Raw genomic sequence first — 21,726 nt, 5'->3', positions numbered from 1 at the left:
TGTCTGTCTGTCTGTCTGTCTGTCTGTCTAGTAGGGTTGTAATATTAGCCGTATACTCCTGATAGCTCCTAAGGCTGATGGACAGTAAGCCTGACCCTCTACTGAAAGTTTAGAACATAATGGAAAAATCTAGCTGTTTTGGTAGCTGAATGAAATTCGAAGACGCACAAAGGGTGTTTCTCTTCCTCTTTCCCACTATCGGAGATAACACGTCACTGGCTTCCTCTTTCCCACTATCGGAGATAACACGTCACTGGCTTTCTCATGGGGATTCACAATGACTTTATTATGGCTAATTAGGTAATAGTTGGAGATGTTTGTGTCTGGCTGATGGTGGTTTGTTGTGGTGTGACCAGGGGGGGTCAGAAGGACCAGCAGAGGGAGACGGCGGGTCCTTCCAGTCGAGACGACGAGCAGCCTGGACCCTCCTGCCGGCGGAGGGAACGCCAGCCCAGCATGTCAGAGACCAACCCCCTCTACACATTCTGTAAAGAAGATCTGGACAGCATGGACAAGGAGGTGAGGAACACACACGCATACATTCTACCTACTAAACATTTTTCAAAGATGTAGGCATACTGAAAGAAATACTAACATATCTGGTTGGAAGGACCATGGAAAATACATTCTGTCACAAACACAATACCTTTACATGTGTCTCACATGAACTCTGTGTGAATACAGATTCTATACAGTCTTCAGGCAGGGTTGGAGCTGTACGGTGGACTCTCTGCGGCCGGCTATATTGAGCTCCTAATATCTGCCGTACACAGACAGAACCCCACACACACACACACACACACACACAGAACTAGACAGAACCACTCGGACATTAAAAACATCAGTACATCCTTTGATGTTCCATCTCTCTCTTTAAGGAAAGTATTCTGAGAATATAATCATTACGCACGCACGTGTACACACACACACACACACACACACACACACACACACACACACACACACACACACACACACACACACACACAGCGGTTATAGTGCTGTTTTTCCTGGCACATCCAGTGTGCAGACTGCATCTCCAGCCTCCAAGCTAGATAATGGTGTTTAATGACATCTGAGGGCTGCTAATGTGTCAGGGGACAGACTCCTGGGTCCTCTCCAGCAGCCTCTATTTGTCTCAGTAGGGCTGTCCAGAGTATGCCTGACCGGAAAAGCTGTCAGTTCTCTGCTTGTTCAGAAAATGACAATGGACAATAAAAGTATTCCTCTACGTCAAGTTTCTCCACCACTGTGTTAGTACTTCTGTTCTCTGCTGTCTGTCACTCACTCGTCTCGCATGTCGTGTGACTGTGCGCTTTGCGTTGTTAATGATGATGATGGCACCACGTAGTTTTAATTAATTCCCCAGGGAGCCCAACTCTTGTCTCCCTACTTATGTCTGGCTGGTAAGAGAAGTTCCTCGTCACACGACATGCTCTAATTGACTGGTTAAAGAGAGTCTGAGTGATGCCTCTACATCTGTCTGAGGTTGAGCTGTCTCGCTTTCAGCCCCCCCCCCCACACGCACAGAGACAGACAGAAATCATTTGTATATAAAGGCTAGTATTTTATTGAGTTGTTCTGAACGGTATTCTGTCCCCCTGTAGTCATTTTGTGGACATGGCTTTTAAGTTATTTGGAGAGAGACGAGGTGAAAGAAATGAGAACCTGATGGCTGAATAAAAACTGGAGCGACACTCATGATCGAAATCTCTGTGACGTTGTTTTCTCTCCACTTCCTGACCTGGGTTTTTATTATTGTCATATAGAATATGACCGGTGGCACTTTTGATACTCTTCTTTTCGGATGTTTTCTCGCGCTCACCTCTATCCCTCTGTCTCTATCCTTCTCTCCACCTCTCGCTCTCCTTCTCCCTCGCTCCCTGTCCCCCTGACCGTGCCACCAGTACAGGTCACACAGCTTGTCACGGCAAATGGGTTCCAGTTATGAGTTTTAATCTAATGGTTTAGATATCACGGTGACTGGGGACACTATGATTGACGAAGGGCTTGTTGTGAACCAGGAGACTGCGGAAGTGGATTACGGCTGTGGCACCCCTTTCACTTTATTGAATTTGCCTTTCGTGTTCTCAGTAATGTACCTATTCTCTTTAGAGGGATTGCCTGAGCTCTGGTCAAAAGTAGTGCACTACATAGGGAATAGGGTGCCATTACGGACACACACAGAGTGAATGTCTTCAGTCTCTCTTGGTCTGTTTATGAGTTCAACCGAAAGATAAAGTTCTGTAACCCTGGTCGCCGCAGGCTACGGTTCTGCTCTTCTGCTGCGGCTCGGAGAAACGGCTGTGCCAGGGTCTTCCATGAAAAGACTCATTTATTATTTCTTGTCTTTGGTCCTTTTTAGTTTTTAAGTGTTGATGGGAGAATGCTCAGGCTGCACCATGTGTCCTTGTTAAATCACTGACCTAGAAATAACATGTCTCGGCCTGAAGCTCTTGTTACTTCTCTCTTTTTGATGGGTAATGTTCTGAGTAGGTGTTCAGGTGTTCAGAGTGGCTGTGTGTGGGTGAGGATAACTTTTTTTAGTATTGTTATTACATCACGTCCATGAGCCATGAGATGCCTTCCCATCGAATTACAATTTGCTACTTTTGCCACCTGCTTTTTTATCATTGACCACACGTACAGGGGTCAATAACATAACTAGACATTTAATGGTATATTACACATCCCATGTTCATTCATTCTCCATGTCTCTGAAGTCATTTCAGTGTGGGGTTATTAACCCCTGTTTTAACCGATCTCACTGTTGTAAACCATATCGGTAGTCCCATTTCTACAATTTTCCCATTATGTCCTTAAACTGTTGTTGTAGGTCTGTTATCTAACATCACCCAGCCTGTTTTCAGTGTTCTCTGCTATCGGGTTTGTTTTTATCAAGCTTCACCGAGCCTGTGTTTAGAATGGTCATTAAGCCTCTTCCATCCTCCTTTAAAATGGCTGTTTTCTTTAACGTAGCTATTTTCTCATTCAAAGGAAAGAACAGCCTGCCTACAATCAAACATAATTTGATAATGCCGTGGCGCTGCTATGCTGCCTCTGGTGCTGGGGGGCCTTGAACGTGTGCAAGGCATCATGAAATCAACAGATTATCAGGTGTTTTGTAGTCCAATGTTCAACCCGGTGTGTAAAAACATGGTCTCAGTTGAAGGTTGTGGGTCTTCCAGCACGACAAGGACCCCAAACACACATCAACAAGCACCCAGGAGTGGTTAAGAAGAGATGCTGGACTGTTCTGGAGTGGCCAGCGAATGTGAATCACATCCAAAATCTATGGCGAAATCTGGAAACGATTTTTTTTATTTCACTTTTATTTAACCAGGTAGGCCAGTTGAGAACAATTTCTCATTTACAACTGCGACCTGGCCAAGATAAAGCAAAGCAGTGGACAAAAACAACAAAACAGAGTTACACATAAACAAACATACAGTCAATAACAGAAAAGAAAAATAGAAAAATCTATGTACAGTGTGTGCAAATGTAGGGAGGTAGGCAATAAATAGGCCCTTGAGGTGAAAATAATTACAATTTAGCATAAGTACTGGAGTGATAGATGTGCAAGTAGAGATACTGGGGTGCAAAAGAGCTAGAGGGTAAATAAATAATATGGCGATGAGGTAGTCGGGTGTGCTATTTACAGATGGGCTGTGTACAGGTACAGTAATCGGTAAGCTGCTCAGACAGCTGATGCTTAAAGTTAGAGAGATATGACTCCAGCTTCAGAAATTTCTACAATTTGTTCTAGTCATTGGCAGCAGAGAACTGCAAGGAAAGGCGGCCAAAGGAAGTGTTGGCTTTGGGGATGACCAGTGCAATATACCTGCTGGAGCGTCTGCTACGGGTGGGTGCTGCTATGGTGACCAGTGAGCTGAGATAAGGCAGGGCTTTACCTAGCAAAGACTTATAGATGACCTGGAGCCAGTGGGTTTGGCGACGGAGCTGTAGTGAGGGCCAGCCAACGAGCATTCAGGTCGCAGTGGTGCTTTGGTGATAAAACGGATGGCACTGTGATAGACTACATCCAGTTTGCTGAGTAGAGTGTTGGGGGCTATTTTGTAAATGACATCGCCGAAGTCAAGGATCGGTAGGATAGTCAGTTTTATGAGGGTATGTTTGGCAGCATGAGTGAACGATGCTTTGTTGCGAAAAAGAGCGACATCATTGATATATACAGAGAAAAGAGTCGGCCGAGAATTGAATCCTGTGGCACCCCCATAGAGACTGCCAGAGGTCCGGACAACAGGCCCTCCGATTTGACACACTGAACGCTGAGAAGTAGTTGGTGAACCAGGCGCGGCAGTCATTTGAGAAACCAAGGCTGTTGAGTCTGCCGATAAGAATGTGGTGATTGACAGAGTTGAAAGCCTTAGCCAGGTCGATGAAGACGGCTGCACGGTACTGTCTTTTATCGATGCCGGTTATGATATCGTTTAGGATCTTGATCATGGCTGAGGTGCACCCATGACCAGCTCGGAAACCAGATTGCATAGCGGAGAATGTAGTGGGATTCGAAATGGTCGGTGATCTGTTTGTTAACTTGGCTTTCGAAGATTTTAGAAGGGCAGGGCTGGATGGATATAGGTCTGTAACAGTTTGGGTCTAGAGTGTCTCCCCTTTGAAGACGGGGATGACCTGCAGCTTTCCAATCTTTGGGGATCTCAGACAATACAAAAGAGAGGTTAAATAGGCTAGTAATAGGGGTTGCAACAATTTCGGCTAATAATTTTAGTTGGTGGAGGGAACCTCTAAAATATTGTAGAATTAGAGCAGGTTTCTGCTAACTGGGTCAACTTGTCAGTAGAAAGGTGCAGCAAGCTCACTGATGGCTACAGAAAGCTTTTGTCAGCGGTTATCTTGGCCAAAGGCTGTTCAACCATGTACTAGCTCCGGGCTGCCAATCATTTTGTCCATGCTATTTTGTCTTTTATAAGTATAATGTGGTAAACTTAAGTTTACAAAAATAAAATTGGTTCCGCAATGTTGCAAATCCAATAACAAGCTGTAGTGTGCAAAAAGTTGTTTTCAATTTCATCTTATTTGAGAAGAAATGGGGATTTATTTAATTTAGAGTGGAAGGTTGCCAATGTATTTGGCCACAACTGTAGGCCTGCATAGCTTTATTTATGTATTTGCCATTAATACTCTGTTGGTCCTGAATGAAATCCCGATGTAAATATCTCCCTCCAGTATGTGGCAGACGGTTGGTGTTTTTATAGCAGGTAAATGAGTGGTCATATCAACATCAGAATATCACTGGGTCTGGCTGCCCTGTCACTGAGCTACTAGCCATTTCAGGACTGTCAATCTGCCTGCATTAATAATCTGTTTAAATATTAGGGAACTCAAATCATTAATAATTAAGTTAAATCTTACCTGATTTGACTAGACTTGATGTTGCCAGGGAAGTATGTTAAAGTGTATGGATTACTACAGCCGAACCGAGAGGAGTGTTTTAACAGTCTTTTCTCAGCAGCGTGTGGCATCAGGTCTGTCAGACAGGCTGAGGAATGGGCCGACTAATGTGGTGATCACTGATCTACAGTACGCTCCTACAGAGAGACAGGTAGTGAGCTCCTACAGAGAGACGGGTAGTGAGCTCCTACAGAGAGACAGGTAGTGAGCTCCTACAGAGAGACAGGTAGTGAGCTCCTACAGAGAGACAGGTAGTGAGCTCCTACAGAGAGACAGGTAGTGAGCTCCTACAGAGAGACAGGTAGTGAGCTCCTACAGAGAGACAGGTAGTGAGCTCCTACAGAGAGACAGGTAGTGAGCTCCTACAGAGAGACAGGTAGTGAGCTCCTACAGAGAGACAGGTAGTGAGCTCCTACAGAGAGACAGGTAGTGAGCTCCTACAGAGACAGAGGAAGGAACAGATTTATCCATCTAACGTCTATCGTTCCTTAAAATGGGAGAAGATCGGGAATCGGGCTGGATTACATGTAACAGACAAAACAAGTGCATGAGCTAAGGACGTAATGTTGAGGTTAATTTGCAATTCATTTAATTCTGTCTGAGTCATGAAATGTAGGCTAACGCCCTCATGTCTGACTTGGGTGGAATAAACATTTTTTTACCCCCTATATCAAACATTCTGGGGCTTTTTGGCACCTTGGCGGTCATTTAAAGGTTGTTTCATGGTAATCGATTCAACGGCTGTATTAAAACCATTAAATGGTTGCTGAAGATATTTAGACCTGCCACTGAATTTCTATTGTGACCCAAAGCCAGTCTTCTCTGCTCAAAGACCTCAGTTCTCACTGTAGATGGAGTGCTGTGATTGGTTGTGTGATGGACCATGAACAGGAAGGAATGCGGATGCTGGGTATTGTTCCCTAAAGACCAGCAGTGTTGTTGTGTAAATGTGACATTTTGGATGGTAGGACTTAAAGCTCCGAGGGCTTCAGGAGCCAAAAGCCAGAATTCTAGCAGACAGACACGTTCTCCCAAAGTGTAGATGCTTTAAAGTTATACATTCATCAGTCCCTCCAGGATTCTGCGATTGCATTATTCTATGCAAAATCAACCAGTCCATGCATATTATACGAGAGCTTGCAATTTTGACCAATCACCACACTTTTACTGCAGAAAAAGGTCCCATCAAAGGGTTCGCAATTTCGACCACTGTTACTGTGGAAAACAGCCCAATCAAGCCACACGTGAACAAATGTTTTTTTCCTGCCCAAAATATCACAGCTAGACTGCAAACTATTTCCAAATGTTTTACATCAGGGATGGGGTCCAAAAAAACAGGAACTCATGTGGGGCTGCAGTGGCTCGTGGGTCTGCAAGTCTAAACATTTTGCCTTGGTGCATATAGAAAATGTTGCCGTTTTAAATCAAGTTTGCTGCAGTTCTACACATTTTGTCATAGGGTGGGGAGAAATGTTTGCTGTGAAGGTGACAAAAATCTATGTAATTGGAGTCTAACAATTACAGTCTAACAAAATTGTTAATTCGAACAGTTTAGATTGGCAAGTTAGCTGGCTAGACTAATAGTTTTTTTTTGCTGATATGGGCTAATTAAGTGACTGGCATAGCACAAGAAAACTGCTAATGCACAACCAAATTTCGAACTCTCAACCGTAAGTTCAGACCTTGACTGAGTTTGGAAATTGATGCGCGGGCCTACAAAAGTGAAACCGTCAGTTGTCCGTCCCTGTTTTTTAAACTGAACAAAAATATAAACGCAACATGCAACAATTTCAAAGATTTTACTGAGTTACAGTTCATAAAAGGACATTGAAATAAATTAATTGGGCCCTAATCTATGGATTTCAAATGACTGGGCAGGGATGCAGCTGTGGGGTGGGCCTTGGAGGGCATAGGCAGCCAGGTACAGCCAATCGAAATGACTTTCGATCCACAAAAGGACTGTATTAATGACGAACATTCAATTATCTGGAAACAGCTCTGGTGGACATTCCTGCAGTTAGCATTCCAATTGCATGCTCCCTCAAAACTAGAGACATCTGTAGCATTGTGTTGTGTGACAAAACTGCGCATTTGAAAGTGGCCTTTTTATTGTCCCCAGCACAAGGTGCACCTATATAATGATCATGCTGTTTAATCAGCTTCTTGATATGCCACACCTGTCAGGTGGATGGAATTTCCCGGCAAAGGAAAAATGCTCAATAACAGGGATGTAAACAAAATTGTACACAAAATTTGAGAGAAATACGCTTTTCTGTGATTTATTTATTTTTTAGCTCATGAAACATGGGACATGTTGCGTTTATATTTTTGTTCAGTGAACATGAAAGTGGGGGAGAATTGTTTTGCACTTTTTGAACACGGGAAAGTCACTTCGAATCAGCATCGCATGTGTAAAGAATGTCTGACCAGCCACCACAGCAGCGGCCAGCAGATCACTGTGAGCGAAGCGATAGCAGGGAAATCTGTGGGGTTCTTTTTGAACTAACCTTCACTGACTCGAGGAGAATCGTTATTCTTTTTTGTTTGAACTGCTGGCCGCAATGAATCGCAGTGAAGCCTTGATGCACACTCCTCCGGCTCAACATAGCACCTCCCAGAGACATGCTCAAACCAACAACTGTCTGTCATATGTGTGTGCTAGAAAATAGATCATGCTGGAGGCTGCATAGAGACATATTCTGCTTAAAGTCGTGCTATAATTGAGTGCATACATTGTATTGGTTTATTTTAAATTAACATGGAGAAAAATAGAAACTCAGCAAAAAAAGAAGCGTCCTCTCACTGTCAACTGCGTTTATTTTAAGCTGACTTAACATGTAAATAGTTGTATGAACATAAGATTCAACAACTGAGACACAAACTGAACAAGTTCCACAGACATGTGACTGACAGAAATAGAGTAATGTGTCCCTGAACAAAGGGTGGGGTCAAAATCAAAAGTAAGTCAGTATCTGGTGTGGCCACCAGCTGCATTAAGTACTGCAGTGCATTGTGGGATTGAGATCCGGGCTCTTCGCTGGCCATGGCAGAACACTGACATTCCTGTCTTGCAGAAAATCCCGCACAGAACGAGCAGGATGGCTGGTGGCATTGTCATGCTGGAGGGTCATGTCAGGATGAGCCTGCAGGAAGGGTACCACATGAGGGAGGAGGATGTATTCCCTGTTATGCACAGCGTTGAGATTGCCTGCAATGACAACAAGCTCAGTCAGATGATGCTGTGACACACTGCCCCAAACCATGACGGACCCTCCACCTCCAAATCGGTCCTGCTCCAGAGTACAGGCCTCGGTGTAACGCTCATTCCTTCACCGATAAACGAGATTCCGACGATCACGCCTTATGAGACAACTACGACTCGTCAGTGAAGAGCACTTTTTGACAGTCCTGTCTGGTCCATCGACGGTGGGTTTGTGCCCATAGGCGACGTTGTTGCCGGTGATGTCTGGTGAGGACCTGCCTTACAACAGGCCAACAAGCCCTCAGTCCAGCCTCTCTCAGCCTATTGTGGACAGTCTGAGCACTGATGGAGGGATTGTGCGTTCCTGGTGCAACTCGGACAGTTGTTGTTGCCATCCTGTACCTGTCCCGCAGGTGTGATGTTCGGATGTACCGATCCTGTGCAGGTGTTGTTACACGTGGTCTGCCACTGCAAGGATGATCAGCTGTCCGTCCTGTCTCCCTGTAGCGCTGTCTTAGGCATCTCACAGTACGGACGTTGCAATTTATTGCCCTGGCCACATCTGCAGTCCTTATGCCTCCTTGCAGCATGCCTAAGACATGTTCACACAGATGAGCAGGGACCCTGGGCATCTTTCTTTTGGTGTTTTTCAGAGTCAGTAGAAAGGCCTCTTTAGTGTCCTAAGTTTTCATAACTGTGACCTTAATTGTCTACCGTCTGTAAGCTGTAGGTATCTTTAACGACTGTTCCACAGATGCATGTTCATTAATTCTTTATGGTCCATTGAACAAGCATGGGAAACAGTGTTTAAACCCTTTACAATGAAGATCTGTGGAGTCATTTAGATTTTTACGAATTATCTTTGAAAGACAAGGTCCTGAAAAAGGGACGTGTCTTTTTTTGCTGAGTTTATGTAAAGCCGCCATAAAATCAAGCGTTCTTGGCTGCAGATGTAACAAACGAAATATGGCACAATCCTGCAGAGACTGACTCATTGTGTGTGTGTCTGTGCACATGCGCGTGTGCTTCATAAATGGCATATAGACTGAGCAGTTAGTCTAACTAATCATCTCTTCAGAGTCCCCTCGCCTCTCAGTCCGATGCTTATTCTGGTCCCCTGTGTTTTAACTATGTATTTATTCTGCTCTGTATTGGAGTCCCTTAAGAGGAAATCTGTGTAGAATGTATCTTTCATGGTTCAGTGGTACTTTCTTCTTTTTTTTAAGCAATATTTTTTTTTTACTCGATTTCAGCTGTATTTTTGTTCCGTGGTCTTTATGAAGATGTGATGATGGTTTAGTTGAGTGGATTAGTTCTCTGTTATGCAGGACAGGAGCATCTAGAACATGCTGCATATCAATTCATCTGTCCACTTTAATTGGTGCGTTATGTACAAGTTGTAGCCCAACAAGGCTTTAAAAGTGTGCCTACTTTGCAACTGCCACGATGTGAAACTAGACTGTACCCTTTTAATGCGTGCTTCCGAAAGAGCAATAGCAAAGCCGGTTGAGTGAAAAAAAAAAAACACTGGTGTCCCCTGTAATAATGTTTTAAATGTCATCCTCTTCACTCTTCCCACTTCTCTCTCTCTCTCTCCTCCTCATTTTCCTTCCCCTGCTTTTTCAAAAAGGCCTGCTCATTACATTTTTAAACGATAGAGAACTTTGGAGGAAGAAAAACATTTGGTGGTGCTGGCTTTGCGTCACAAATGGCACCCTCTTCCCTATATAGTGCACTACTTTCGACCTTGGCCCATAGGGGTTCTGGTCAAAAGTAGTCCACTATATACGGGGAATAGGGTGCCATTTGGGACGAACCCTGAGTCCTATCTCAGTCAGGTAGGCTTGACGCTGGCTCACATTTAAATGTCAGGGCTGGTTCCATCCCTGGATGTGTCAGTTTACGAAGAGTAGCTAAATGCGTACGGTTGCCTGGTGACGTGTTGTAGCGGTGTATGCCAACTGGGTGACCTTTTACTTTATAACCCATTCAGTCTTGTTAGCACTGTTATTACCGAGCCTTTAGCGTTCTGCCACAAACCACTGCAAGCAGTTATGCTAACATCTGCTTTAGCATATCTGGTTTAGGTGAAATTTATATTCTTTGGCCATTCAACCTTGTTAGCTTTTTAGCGGTGTAGTTACGCAGCCTTTAGCTTTACGCCACCATTTCATTGGCCTTGTGGTTTGGGTCCGCCCTGAGATTGGACGGTTGGCAGTTGGATCCCCGGCTGAGTCATACCAAAGACTGTAAAAATGAGAGCCGGTGTCTCCTTGGCACTCAAGCTGCCTCACGCTACAGCAACAGGAGATCGGCTCCTGCTCCAAGGCTCATGCAAGGCTACTTACTTAGTAGCATTACACCGTAGGACACTGCTTGCACCTAATGGCCATTAAAACTATTATAACCCGGTTGGCATTGTGCCCCTGTTCAATCCTACAGTGACTGCGGTCATCCTAACCCCTGTGCTATCTGTTGGATCTGATAGGGTGTTATCTGGCATGTAGTCGTGACTGAGCAGGCATTGTTTTATGTGTCAGTAAAAGCAGAGGACAGAGGTGATTCATCCCACAGTACTGTCTGTTATTGGATCAGGAAGTATTCTGCTGAACTGTAAACATCTCACCAGTGTAGATCAGATTAGATCTCCTGGGCTGAGTTCTACTCCGATTTTACTGTCCACATCAGCAAGATTTCAAATACTATTGGAACCCAGGTCTTCTTCCTCTGACGAATTAGAAAAGGTTCTGGAATGAGTTGCAGTATATCCTATGTTCTCATCCAGTCAGCACCTTCTCCTGGAACGTCCTGCGCTAATGAATGCTAACGAACTACGCTGTGTCGTTGTGTCCTTCAAGGCCAGGCTTTTCTTTGACTTAGTGTTGACTCCCTCAGGAGAATTTTCTGTTACTGGTGTTCCCATAAGGTTGCACCGGAATCACATCAGTTACCCAACGGTGAAACAAACCTAGTCAAGCTGCTCAGTAGTCTGATCCCTGTGTAGATGGATGGTAAAAAGCACTCCTGCACGGCTGTGTGGGAAACGAGTGTTTTAGTTTGAGTGTCTCCTCCCTTTCAAACCTCTGTTCCAGGTCTCCTTCTGTCTCGCCTTTCACACCTCTGTTCCAGGTCTCCGTCTGTCTCTCGCCTTTCACACCTCTGTTCCAGGTCTCCTTCTGTCTCGCCTTTCACACCTCTGTTCCAGGTCTCCGTCTGTCTCTCGCCTTTCACACCTCTGTTCCAGGTCTCCGTCTGTCTCTCGCCTTTCACACCTCTGTTCCAGGTCTCCGTCTGTCTCTCGCCTTTCACACCTCTGTTCCAGGTCTCCGTCTGTCTCTCGCCTTTCACACCTCTGTTCCAGGTCTCCGTCTGTCTCTCGCCTTTCACACCTCTGTTCCAGGTCTCCGTCTGTCTCTCGCCTTTCACACCTCTGTTCCAGGTCTCCGTCTGTCTCTCGCCTTTCACACCTCTGTTCCAGGTCTCCGTCTGTCTCTCGCCTTTCACACCTCTGTTCCAGGTCTCCGTCTGTCTCTCGCCTTTCACACCTCTGCACGAATTAGACGGACACGACCCGCCTTCCCATGATAAACATCAGACACACAGCCTCGCCCTCATGGTAAAAACACGGACCACCCTCCTGGTAATAACCACCACTGTATAGCACACTACCTCTGATCTGGAGGGAAGGGAAAATTAAGCCACAAGCCACTTTCCCCCCTCGTTTATGCATTTTGTTCCCCTCCCCTTCCATCTTCAACACACCACAAAAGTATTTTCGACAGTCTTGAATAAATCATGAAAGGGAAAGCCAGAGAGCCGATGGGTGTAAATCTGCTCCACTTCCAACAATCAGAATGTTGAGGTTATTCAACCCCCCTCCATCTAGCCATGTGGACACAAAAGCCTAAAACTCTATGGGAATGATAGGGGCATGTGAACATGTTTATTTTTATGGCCAAATAACCTTTAAGTAACATCGAACCAAATGGAGTTGATTTGAGTTGATTTCCGGTGATTTTGGTCAAGTAATCACATGCCCCCATCACTTCCAATGATTTTTAGCTAGTGGTGGCTAAAGTTAGCTGAAGATTGTAGTGTCTTTTCAAAGAACAGAACTATGGATTACAATTTATCATGGCCCATAGCCTACGATCAGGGTGAAGAACCTAACATCAAGTTGTAAAATAGTGACCTACTCCTTTAAAGGTGTATATGTCAGTTTTGAAGGTGTTCTAAGCATAGGGAGGGCTATTTTTCTTTTTTTTAAATCTTGAATGTACAATGCTTAGATGCACAGTATCATGACAGCTAGATGCCCACTTGTGGATGTGCAGTAGCTACTAGCTACCTTACAGACATAAGATTAGTGCAGGTATTATAATGGTCTCTTATAGAGGTTGGTGGCTCCTTTCACACATAGATCACTGGGTTCTCACTATACCCTGTGGATCTCTGTAGCAATTCTTTGAATTTATAAAAAAAGGTCTGAGGTCCTGTGCGCGCTAGATCAGGTTTTCATCAAGGATCTCTCTGTACTTTGCTCCGTTCATCTTTCTCTCGATCCTGACTAGTCTCCCAGTCCCTGCCGCTGAAAAACATCCCCACAGCATGATGCTGCCACCATCATGATTCACCATGAGATGGTGCCAGGTTTCCTCCAGACGTGACGCATGGCATTCAGGCCAAAGAGTTCCAATATTTTTTTCATCAGACCAGAGAATGTTGTTTCTCATGGTCAGAGTCCTTTAGGTGCCTTTTGGCAAATCCCAAGCAGGCTGTCATGTGCCTTTTACTGAGGCGTGGCTGAGCCATTCTACCATAAAGGCCTGATTGCTGGAGTGTTGCAGAGATGGTTTTCTTTTTCAAAGGTTTTCCCATATCTACAGAGGAACTCTGGAGCTCTGTCAGAGTAACCATCGGGTTCTTGGTCACCTCCCTGACCAGGGCCCTTCTCCCCCGATTGCTCAGTTTGGCCGGGTGGCCATCTCTTGGAAGAGTCTTGGTGGTTCCAAACTTCTTTCATATAAGAATGATGGAGGCCACTGTGTTCTTGGGGACCTTCAATGCTGCAGAATTCTTTTTGTCTTGACACAATCCTGTCTCGGAGCTCTATGGACAATTCCTTTGACGTCCTGGCTTGGTTTTTTCTCTGACATGCATTGTCAACTGTGGGACCTTTTTTATATGTACAGGTGTGTGCCTTTCCAAATCCTGTACAATCAATTGAATTTACCACAGGTGGACTCCAATCAAGTAGTAGAAACATCTGAAGGATGAGCTCAATTTCCAGTCTTATAGCACAGGGTCTGAATACTTGTGTAAATATGATTATTTGTTTTTTAATTTTTAATACATTTGCTAAAATTTCTATACAGTTTTCTCGGGCATCCCGAATGGTGCAGCGGTCTAAGGCACTGCATCGCAGTGCTTGGGGCATCACTACAGACCCGAGTTCGATTCCAGGCTGTGTCAGCCGGCCGTGACCGGGAGGCTCATGAGGCGGCGCACAATTGTGCCAAACTGGCACGATTTCCTTGTCCCATCACGCTCTAGCGACTCCTTGTGGCATGCCGGGCGCCTGCAAACTGACTTCGGTCACCAGCTGGACGGTGTTTCCTCCGACACATTGGTGTGGCTGGCTTCCAGGTTAAGCGAGCAGTGTCAAGAAGCAGTGCGACTTGGCAGGGTCGTATTTCGGAGGATGCATGGCTCTCAACCTTCACCTCTCTCTCGAGTCCATAGGGGAGTTGCAGCGACGGGACAAGACTGTAACTACCAATTTGGATATCATGAAATTGGGGAGAAAAAGGGGTTAAAGTAAAAAAGAAAGAAATGCAATTATTTATACATACACAAGTTTGGACACACCCACTCAAGGGTTTTTTCATTATTTTTACTACTTTCTACATTGTAGAATAATAGTGAAGACATCAAAACTATGAAATAACACATATATGGAATTATGTAGTAACCAAAAAGTGTTAAATAAATCAATATATTTTAGATTCTTCAAAGTAGCCACCCTTTGCCTTGATGACAGCTTTGCACACTCTTGGCATTTTCTCAACCAGCTTCACCTGGAATGCTTTTCCAACACTGTTGAAGGAGTTTCCACATATGCTGCGCACTTGTCCACTGCTTTTCCTTCACTCTGCGGTCCCAACTCATCCCAAACCATCTCAATTGGGTTGAGGTTGGGTGATTGGAGGTCAGTTCATCTGATGCAACACCCATCACTTTCCTTCTTGGTCAAATAACCCTTACACAGCCTGGAGGTGTGTTGCGTCATTGTCCTGTTGAAAAACAAATGATAGTCCCACTTAAGCGCTATCCAGATGGGATGGCGTATTGCTGCAGAATGCTGTGGTAGCCATATAGGTTAAGTGTGCCTTGAACTCTACATCAATCTATGTCACCAGCAAAGCACCATCACACCTCCGTGCTTCATGGTGTGAAGTACACATGTGGAGATCATCCGTTCACCTACTCTGCGTCTCACAAAGACAGCGGTTGGAACCAAAAATCTCAAATTTGGACTCATCAGACCAAAGGACAGATTTCCACCGGTCTAATGTCCGTTGCTCTTTTTTCTTGGCCCAAGCAAGTCTCTTCTTATTGGTGTCCTTTTAGTGGTGGTTTATTTGCAGCAATTCGACCATGGAGGCCTTATTCACACAGTCTCCTCTGAACAGTTGATGTTGAGATGTGTTTGATACTTGAACTGTGAAGCATTTATTTGCGCTGCAATTTCTGAGGCTGGTAACTCTAATTGAACTTATCCTCTGCAGCAGAGGTAACTCTGAGTCTTCCTTTCCTGTGGTGGTCCTCATGAGAGCCAGTTTCATCATAGCGCTTGATGGTTTTGCGACTACACTTGAAGAAACTTTCAAAGTTCTTGACATTTTCCGTATTGAGTGACCTTCGTCTTAAAGTAAGGGACTGTCGTTTTTCTTTGCTTATTTGAGCTGTTCTTGCCGTAATATGGACTTGCTATTTTACCAAATAGGGTATCTTCTGAATATCACCCCTACCTTCTCACAACACAACTGATTGGCTTAAATGCATTAAGAAGGAAAGAAATTCCACAAATTAACTTTTAACAAGGCACACCCATTAATTGAAATGCATTCCAGATGACTCCCTCATGAAGCTGGTTGATAGAATGCCAAGAGTGTGCAAAGCTGTCATCAAGGCAAAGGGTGGCTACTTTGAAGAATCTCAAATATAAAATATATTTACATTTCTTAAACTTTTTTTGGTTACTACATGATTCCATATGTGTTATTTTATAGTTTTTATGTCTTCACTATTATTCTACAATGTAGAAAATAGTAAAAATAAATAAAAACCCTTGGATGAGTAGGTGTGTCCAAACTTGGCTGGTACTGTATATACCTGTTTTTGCTTTGTCATTATGGAGTATTGTGTGTAGATTGTTGAGGAGAAAAAATGATTTAATCCATTGTAGAATACGGCTGTAATGTAACAACACGTAGAAAAAGGGGTCTGACTATTTTCCAAATGACTTTCACTACCGTTACAATAATTGAAAAACATAGTGACGTGGTGACCATTAGAGATACTTTGCAATTCATACTACGTCTAGTATAAAGGAAGTTAGGGATAGTTTCGCGAGCCTATACTAACTAGCGTTAGCGTAATGAATCTGTGGTAACAGCTAGCATACTAGTTGTTACCTTAGACTTCCAGTCATTGCGCTAACATTAGTTAGCAACTTCCTCCGAACAGCACAAGGCATAAAATGGTGTCCACGAGTTCATCTGTCTCTGAGGAAAAATCCCGAAGTGTCCCTTTTTTAAAATAATGTCTTGAAGTAGTATAAGGCCAGTGATGACGCAACGGGACTCCTGTGAGACCTAGTAGCAGATCAACATCTAGTAGAACTCAGTCACCATGGGGATTCATGCTCACCCAATGTTCTCTCAATGCTCCAGGCTATTGATCACATGTATCATATCCATCAGTGGGGTCCGACCCTAGTGGACAGTTGTCTGACCTGGAAGAGAAAGAGTACTGTCGCTGCCCCCAGAAATAACCTGTTGAAAGCTAGTATGAACAAAAAGAGGTTTAAATTGAGAGCTGTTTTTACATAGCTGCAGTGCTACGCGAGGGACTGGACAGGACACATCTCTTTACCGTCATTGGTAGAATCACATTATGATTGAAATTGGACAGCTCCGTCTTTCGCAGTAGAAATGCCAGCTAATCCATGCTCTCTGCCTCTCTCTGCCTCTCTGCGACAGCTTTCGGAGAAACTAATGCTCTACCCACACACTGAAAGTGTGTGTACGTTTTTCAGAGAACTCATTTCGTCAGTGTGAATCCGTCGGATGTTTGGGGTGATAACACAACCAGAAGTGATAATAATTCTTTAGTTTGTCCTTGTTTCAATGGATGGCCATCTCCTCTTTTCAGCTTTCAGCTCTCGCCTCTTCAAACCGACACAAAAGCCCAGCATGACTAAGAGAAGAGCCTTCTGGAAAAAACAAATGAAAAACATGACCAGCACTCGGAATGCTGTGTCCCTGAAAAACGTTGAGATGCATCATCTGGCTCCAAGCGAATGAGAAGCCTTTATCTTTGATATTGTATCTCCTCTCAGTATGGAACAGAAGGGAACCGGGGCAGTCAAGGTATCTCTCCCCCGGAGTGGGTTGTAATGAGATGGCCATTGTGTCTCTCTGCCTTCACTGATAGTGGATGGAGACAGAGAATTATTGGAGATTGGGCTGCTGTGTCTTCTGCAGATTACAAGAACTGAGCCCCCTGCTTCCTCTCTTCTCACCTCCCCCTCCTCTCCACGCTACCAACTGAACGGAAAGGAGGCTTCCTGAAGAAGACATCACTATGTAATTTATAACGAGCCAGTGGGGGGGATAAAAATGATTCAGCAACAGAATGGATCATCCAATAATTCCATGTTTCTACAATAGGAAGAAAAAGTGTCTGGCAAGTTTTTTTGTCTCTGTGAAAATGTGTTGTTTCTAGCTTTCTGAGTTCTCTGTGATCAGACATTATGAATGCCTGTGAGTGGCTCTCCTTCCCCTGCCTGGTTGGCTTTATCCCAGCTGGACAAAGTTTTTAGCTGGGGATTGTTCCAGGATTGGGCTGTGTTCTGAGTTCTGGCCTGGGGAACAGGCCAGGATATGCCAATCAGCCAGCCACAGGTGAACAGACCAGCCTATGCCAGCCAACCAACCTGCCAGACAGGAAGTGGGAGAACCTTGATCACTCTGGGTGCCACTGCCTGGGGAGTCTGACTGAAACAGGTCCCAGGTTGTGGGTGGTGAATCACAGCAAAGCACAAGAGTTTCCCATCTCCCCCACATTCACCAAAATGGCAGATGGTCCAGAGACCAGTCAGCTGCCTGTGATAATGACCATAATGACGATGAGGTTATTTATTTGGTTTATTTGCCTGCATGCAAACAGACTGTTAAATTTATTAGCTGCTGGTCTAAAGCCTCCCTGGGGCTGACCAAGGTGCCGGGGCCAGATAAGAGAGGCTGCTATTTGATGTGTGATTCCAAAAGCTTTATAATCATTGGGTGTCTTTTTAATATGGAGTTGTGGCTGTTGGTAGCGTGAACAGTCCTATGGTTGGCAATGCAGTGATGTGGAGTGGATTGCCATGCAGCTTAAGAGCAAGCAGTGGGTGACGTTTTTTTTCTCCATTTCGAGAGCTTCGTCCTCACTGTTGGGTTTATAACTAGCAAAGAAATAGTCTATGGATAAAGTTGACTCATTTTACAAAACACCAACCACTGTCTTATTACATCCCGTCATCAATCTTTTCCAATCAGTTTCTAATCTCTAACAGGAAAAACACAGCCGTGAGAGTCTCATGTTGACCCTTAACATCAAGCAGACAGGCATCACACTGGATTAGAGCAGAGCCAGTGCTAAAATGCCACACCGCTGCAGGACGTCACCCTTTCCTCTCCCATGGTACACCTGGGGCAACGGCCACAGACCGCCTACAGACACAGTTCTGCATCTCACCCCATAATCCTTTGTCTGATCAGATTCAGGTGATGGGCATTGCTGCACCGCTGACTTCATTGCTTGCTTTGTCCCTAGCTCAGTCTGTTGACCTTTTCTCCTTTTTTCCAGGTCAGAAACCAGATGTCCTTTTTAAGGACTGGCTGACTGACGTGTGTTCAGGGGTAGACTTGTTAAAGTGACTGGAAGTGAAGCCTCTACAAGTTCTTCACTTCTTGACTATTATTATTTCTACTTCAGAGAGTATAAATATTTCTCTCTGACTGGTTGATATCGCTGTCCAAGGTGCTGAAACAGGCCACACAGGGTTAGCTGTCCTCTCACAGACTACTTTCCCCACAGCAGCCTGAGTTATGTGAGGTCTGTACTGTAGGGTCAGTTGCTGTCAGTGATCAGTAAAATACAACTGTCCCTGGCCCATGCCAGACCACTCCATCACCAGGTGTGCAACGCCATCATCTCTCCCAAAACCTGGAACCCTGAATATTCCCTCTGATCAGTTCCCTCATTTACACAGTCCTTGGCAACCTGCTTGGCAACCTGACAGCATCACTATCAGTCTGGAAAACCTATCAGAAGGGGGGTGGGGGGACTGTTTGGAGCTGAACCTCTCTGTTCTCTTTTCTTGTTAGGAGGAAGAGAAGGTGGCTATGGAAAGATGCCCCCTTTCTATACTTCAATGTGCATATTTGTGTCTGTTTTTAGTAGGTGTTAGATGTCAAGTGAGTTAATCCTTGCCGGTTACTTATTTTCTTTTGATTTCCTACAACTTTTCACTTACGCCTAAGCACAGTATTTTTTGGGTTAAACTGCAGGTACATTCCTATTTCTCTTGGAAAGATGGAGAAAAAAGGTGGTCCTGTCCTTTGCAGTTCATATATGCCTCTTAACAAAATCCCATCAGACAGTGAGGCAGAGTTACATGCCCTATGATTTTAGATGTTTTTTTCTCTGTAGCTGAGAGCAGAGTGTTTCATGAGGGTTGGACTAGGGCTGGGCGGTATACCGTATTTTACAATATACTGGTATTGATGCACGAACCGTTTTGGGTTTTTACTTTACCTTCTGTAACAGTATTGGAATGTTTGGTTTGTTGTTCCTCGACCACGAGACAGTTGCGTTCAGTCTGCATGGTCAATGAAGCACATGCAACAATGTTGATGGCAACGATGCTGTTTTCTATAATTACACTGTTAGTTTGTGTTTCTTACGTCTGCAAACGGCTAGTTTGTCTTTTCTTAGCCAGTTGGGCCTAAATCGTGTTAGCCACTAATAAATGTACTGTCAGAACAAACGTAACTAACTATACAGCCTAATAATAGCAGTGATGGTGTAGACCTAAATCAGCTTGTTGTTTGTGCAACAGTGTCTTCTAAATCAAAGAGGAATACGCAAAGCATGAATATGTTAGCTACATGAAGTAAGATTATAGGGTCCCCTAGAAAACACTTATCAACACTTTGGTTCCTACCCTGTCACAATAACTCCTCCCTGGCGTTTTCATTCGTTGTCACGTCACACAACACTGTATTCAAAGTTCTAACTATTATACCCTAACTGTAGAATTATAATAATGATTCTATTTCCATGATTCCAACACCCAAGTGTTTTGCTCTAAATCGCAAGTCAAGATTGTTTGCCCATATCGTGCAGCCCTACGTGGCAGTGGGGAAAGGATCTCAAATTAGTGCAGGAAATGTATGAAAATGTTGAATTTCTGGGGGGGTTGAAGTTGAATTGAACAGTATAAAACAATCAGAATGGAGAAAGACCCATTGAAATCACTTGGAATGTATGTGTTGCCACCCAGGGGTTACACAATACTCAAAGCGATTTTAAAACTTTTATTATTCAAAAACATAGTCAAAAACATTTAAGTACCGTGATATATTTTGGGCCATATCGCCCAGCCCTAGTTTGGACTGGTAGCTAACAGCAGATAGATAAGACGACACAGGGCTGCTTTGAAGATTTAACTTCCTTCTGGGATAATTGCACCTATCAGAATGGGACTGGCTCCTGGCTGCTCTTGGCTGTGTTACAGAGGAAACATATGGTCTTCGATCTGGCCCTGGCCCCCGAGGAGCACAGTGAGATAATTGATGGAGAGAGAAGTGGCAGTGGAGGTCTCTCACAGGCTCAGTTGTAGCGTGGGTGTCTGTCACTTTACTAGTCTCACTCATACCTCAGCAACATTTTCTTCTTCTCCTACTTTCCCCGGTATGTACTTGTCATTCTTGTATTTTAGTGTTTGTGTGACTGGCATGTGGGTATTGATAAAACACTTTCCTGAGTCTGGGGAAGTGGACTTGCAGTGAAATCCAATAAGCAACCTGGTAGTGTCAAGTGTGATACCCCTGCTAGGAGAAGCACTTCTCTGTGTGTCATTTGGGAGTGAACTATAGGAGCTAAACAGAGAGACTGTGGGAGATTGTTTTAATGAGTTTACGCAGCATGAAAGAGTTTGATTATCTACAGTGAGGGGGAAAAGTATTTGATCCCCCACTGATTTTGTACGTTTGCCCACTGACAAAGAAATGATCAGTCTATAATTTTAATGGTCGGTTTATTTGAACAGTGAGAGACAAAATAACAACAACAAAAATCCAGAAAAAAGCATGTCAAAAATGTTATAAATTGATTTGCGTTTTAATGAGGGAAATAAGTATTTGACCCCCTCTCAATCAGAAAGATTTCTGGCTCCCAGGTGTCTTTTTTATACAGGTAACGAGCTGAGATTAGGAGCACACTCTTTTAAAGGGAGTGCTCCTAATCTCAGCTTGTTACCTGTGTAAAAGACACCTGTCCAGAGAAGCAATCAATCAATCAGATTCCAAACTCTCCACCATGGCCAAGACCAAAGAGCTCTCCAAGGATGTCGGGGACAAGATTGTAGACCTACACAAGGCTGGAATGGGCTACAAGACCATCGCCAAGCAGCTTGGTGAGAAGGTGACAACAGTTGGTGCGATTATTCGCAAATGGAAGAAACACAAAATAACTGCCAATCTCCCTTGGCCTGGGGCTCCATGCAAGATCTCACCTCGTGGAGTTGCAATGATCATGAG

The 21,726-nt window shown here is 44.2% G+C and overlaps 1 protein-coding gene across 4 annotated transcripts in view; it reads left to right on the top strand.

Moving 5' to 3' along the window:
• The window catches only part of LOC115173721 (RNA polymerase II subunit A C-terminal domain phosphatase), a 134,455-nt gene that overhangs the window by 46,263 nt on the left and 66,466 nt on the right, over positions 1-21,726 (top strand). For all 4 annotated transcript variants that reach the window (XM_029732061.1, XM_029732062.1, XM_029732060.1 and 1 more), the window contains one exon: positions 357-519. In XM_029732061.1, coding sequence (XP_029587921.1) covers positions 357-519 — 163 coding nt within the window. The remainder of the gene's footprint in view (positions 1-356; positions 520-21,726) is intronic.

This window comes from Salmo trutta, chromosome 34 (genome assembly GCF_901001165.1).
Source record: "Salmo trutta chromosome 34, fSalTru1.1, whole genome shotgun sequence".
NCBI classification, from domain to species: Eukaryota; Metazoa; Chordata; class Actinopteri; order Salmoniformes; family Salmonidae; genus Salmo; species Salmo trutta.
This window is presented reverse-complemented; position numbering and strand designations above follow the sequence as displayed.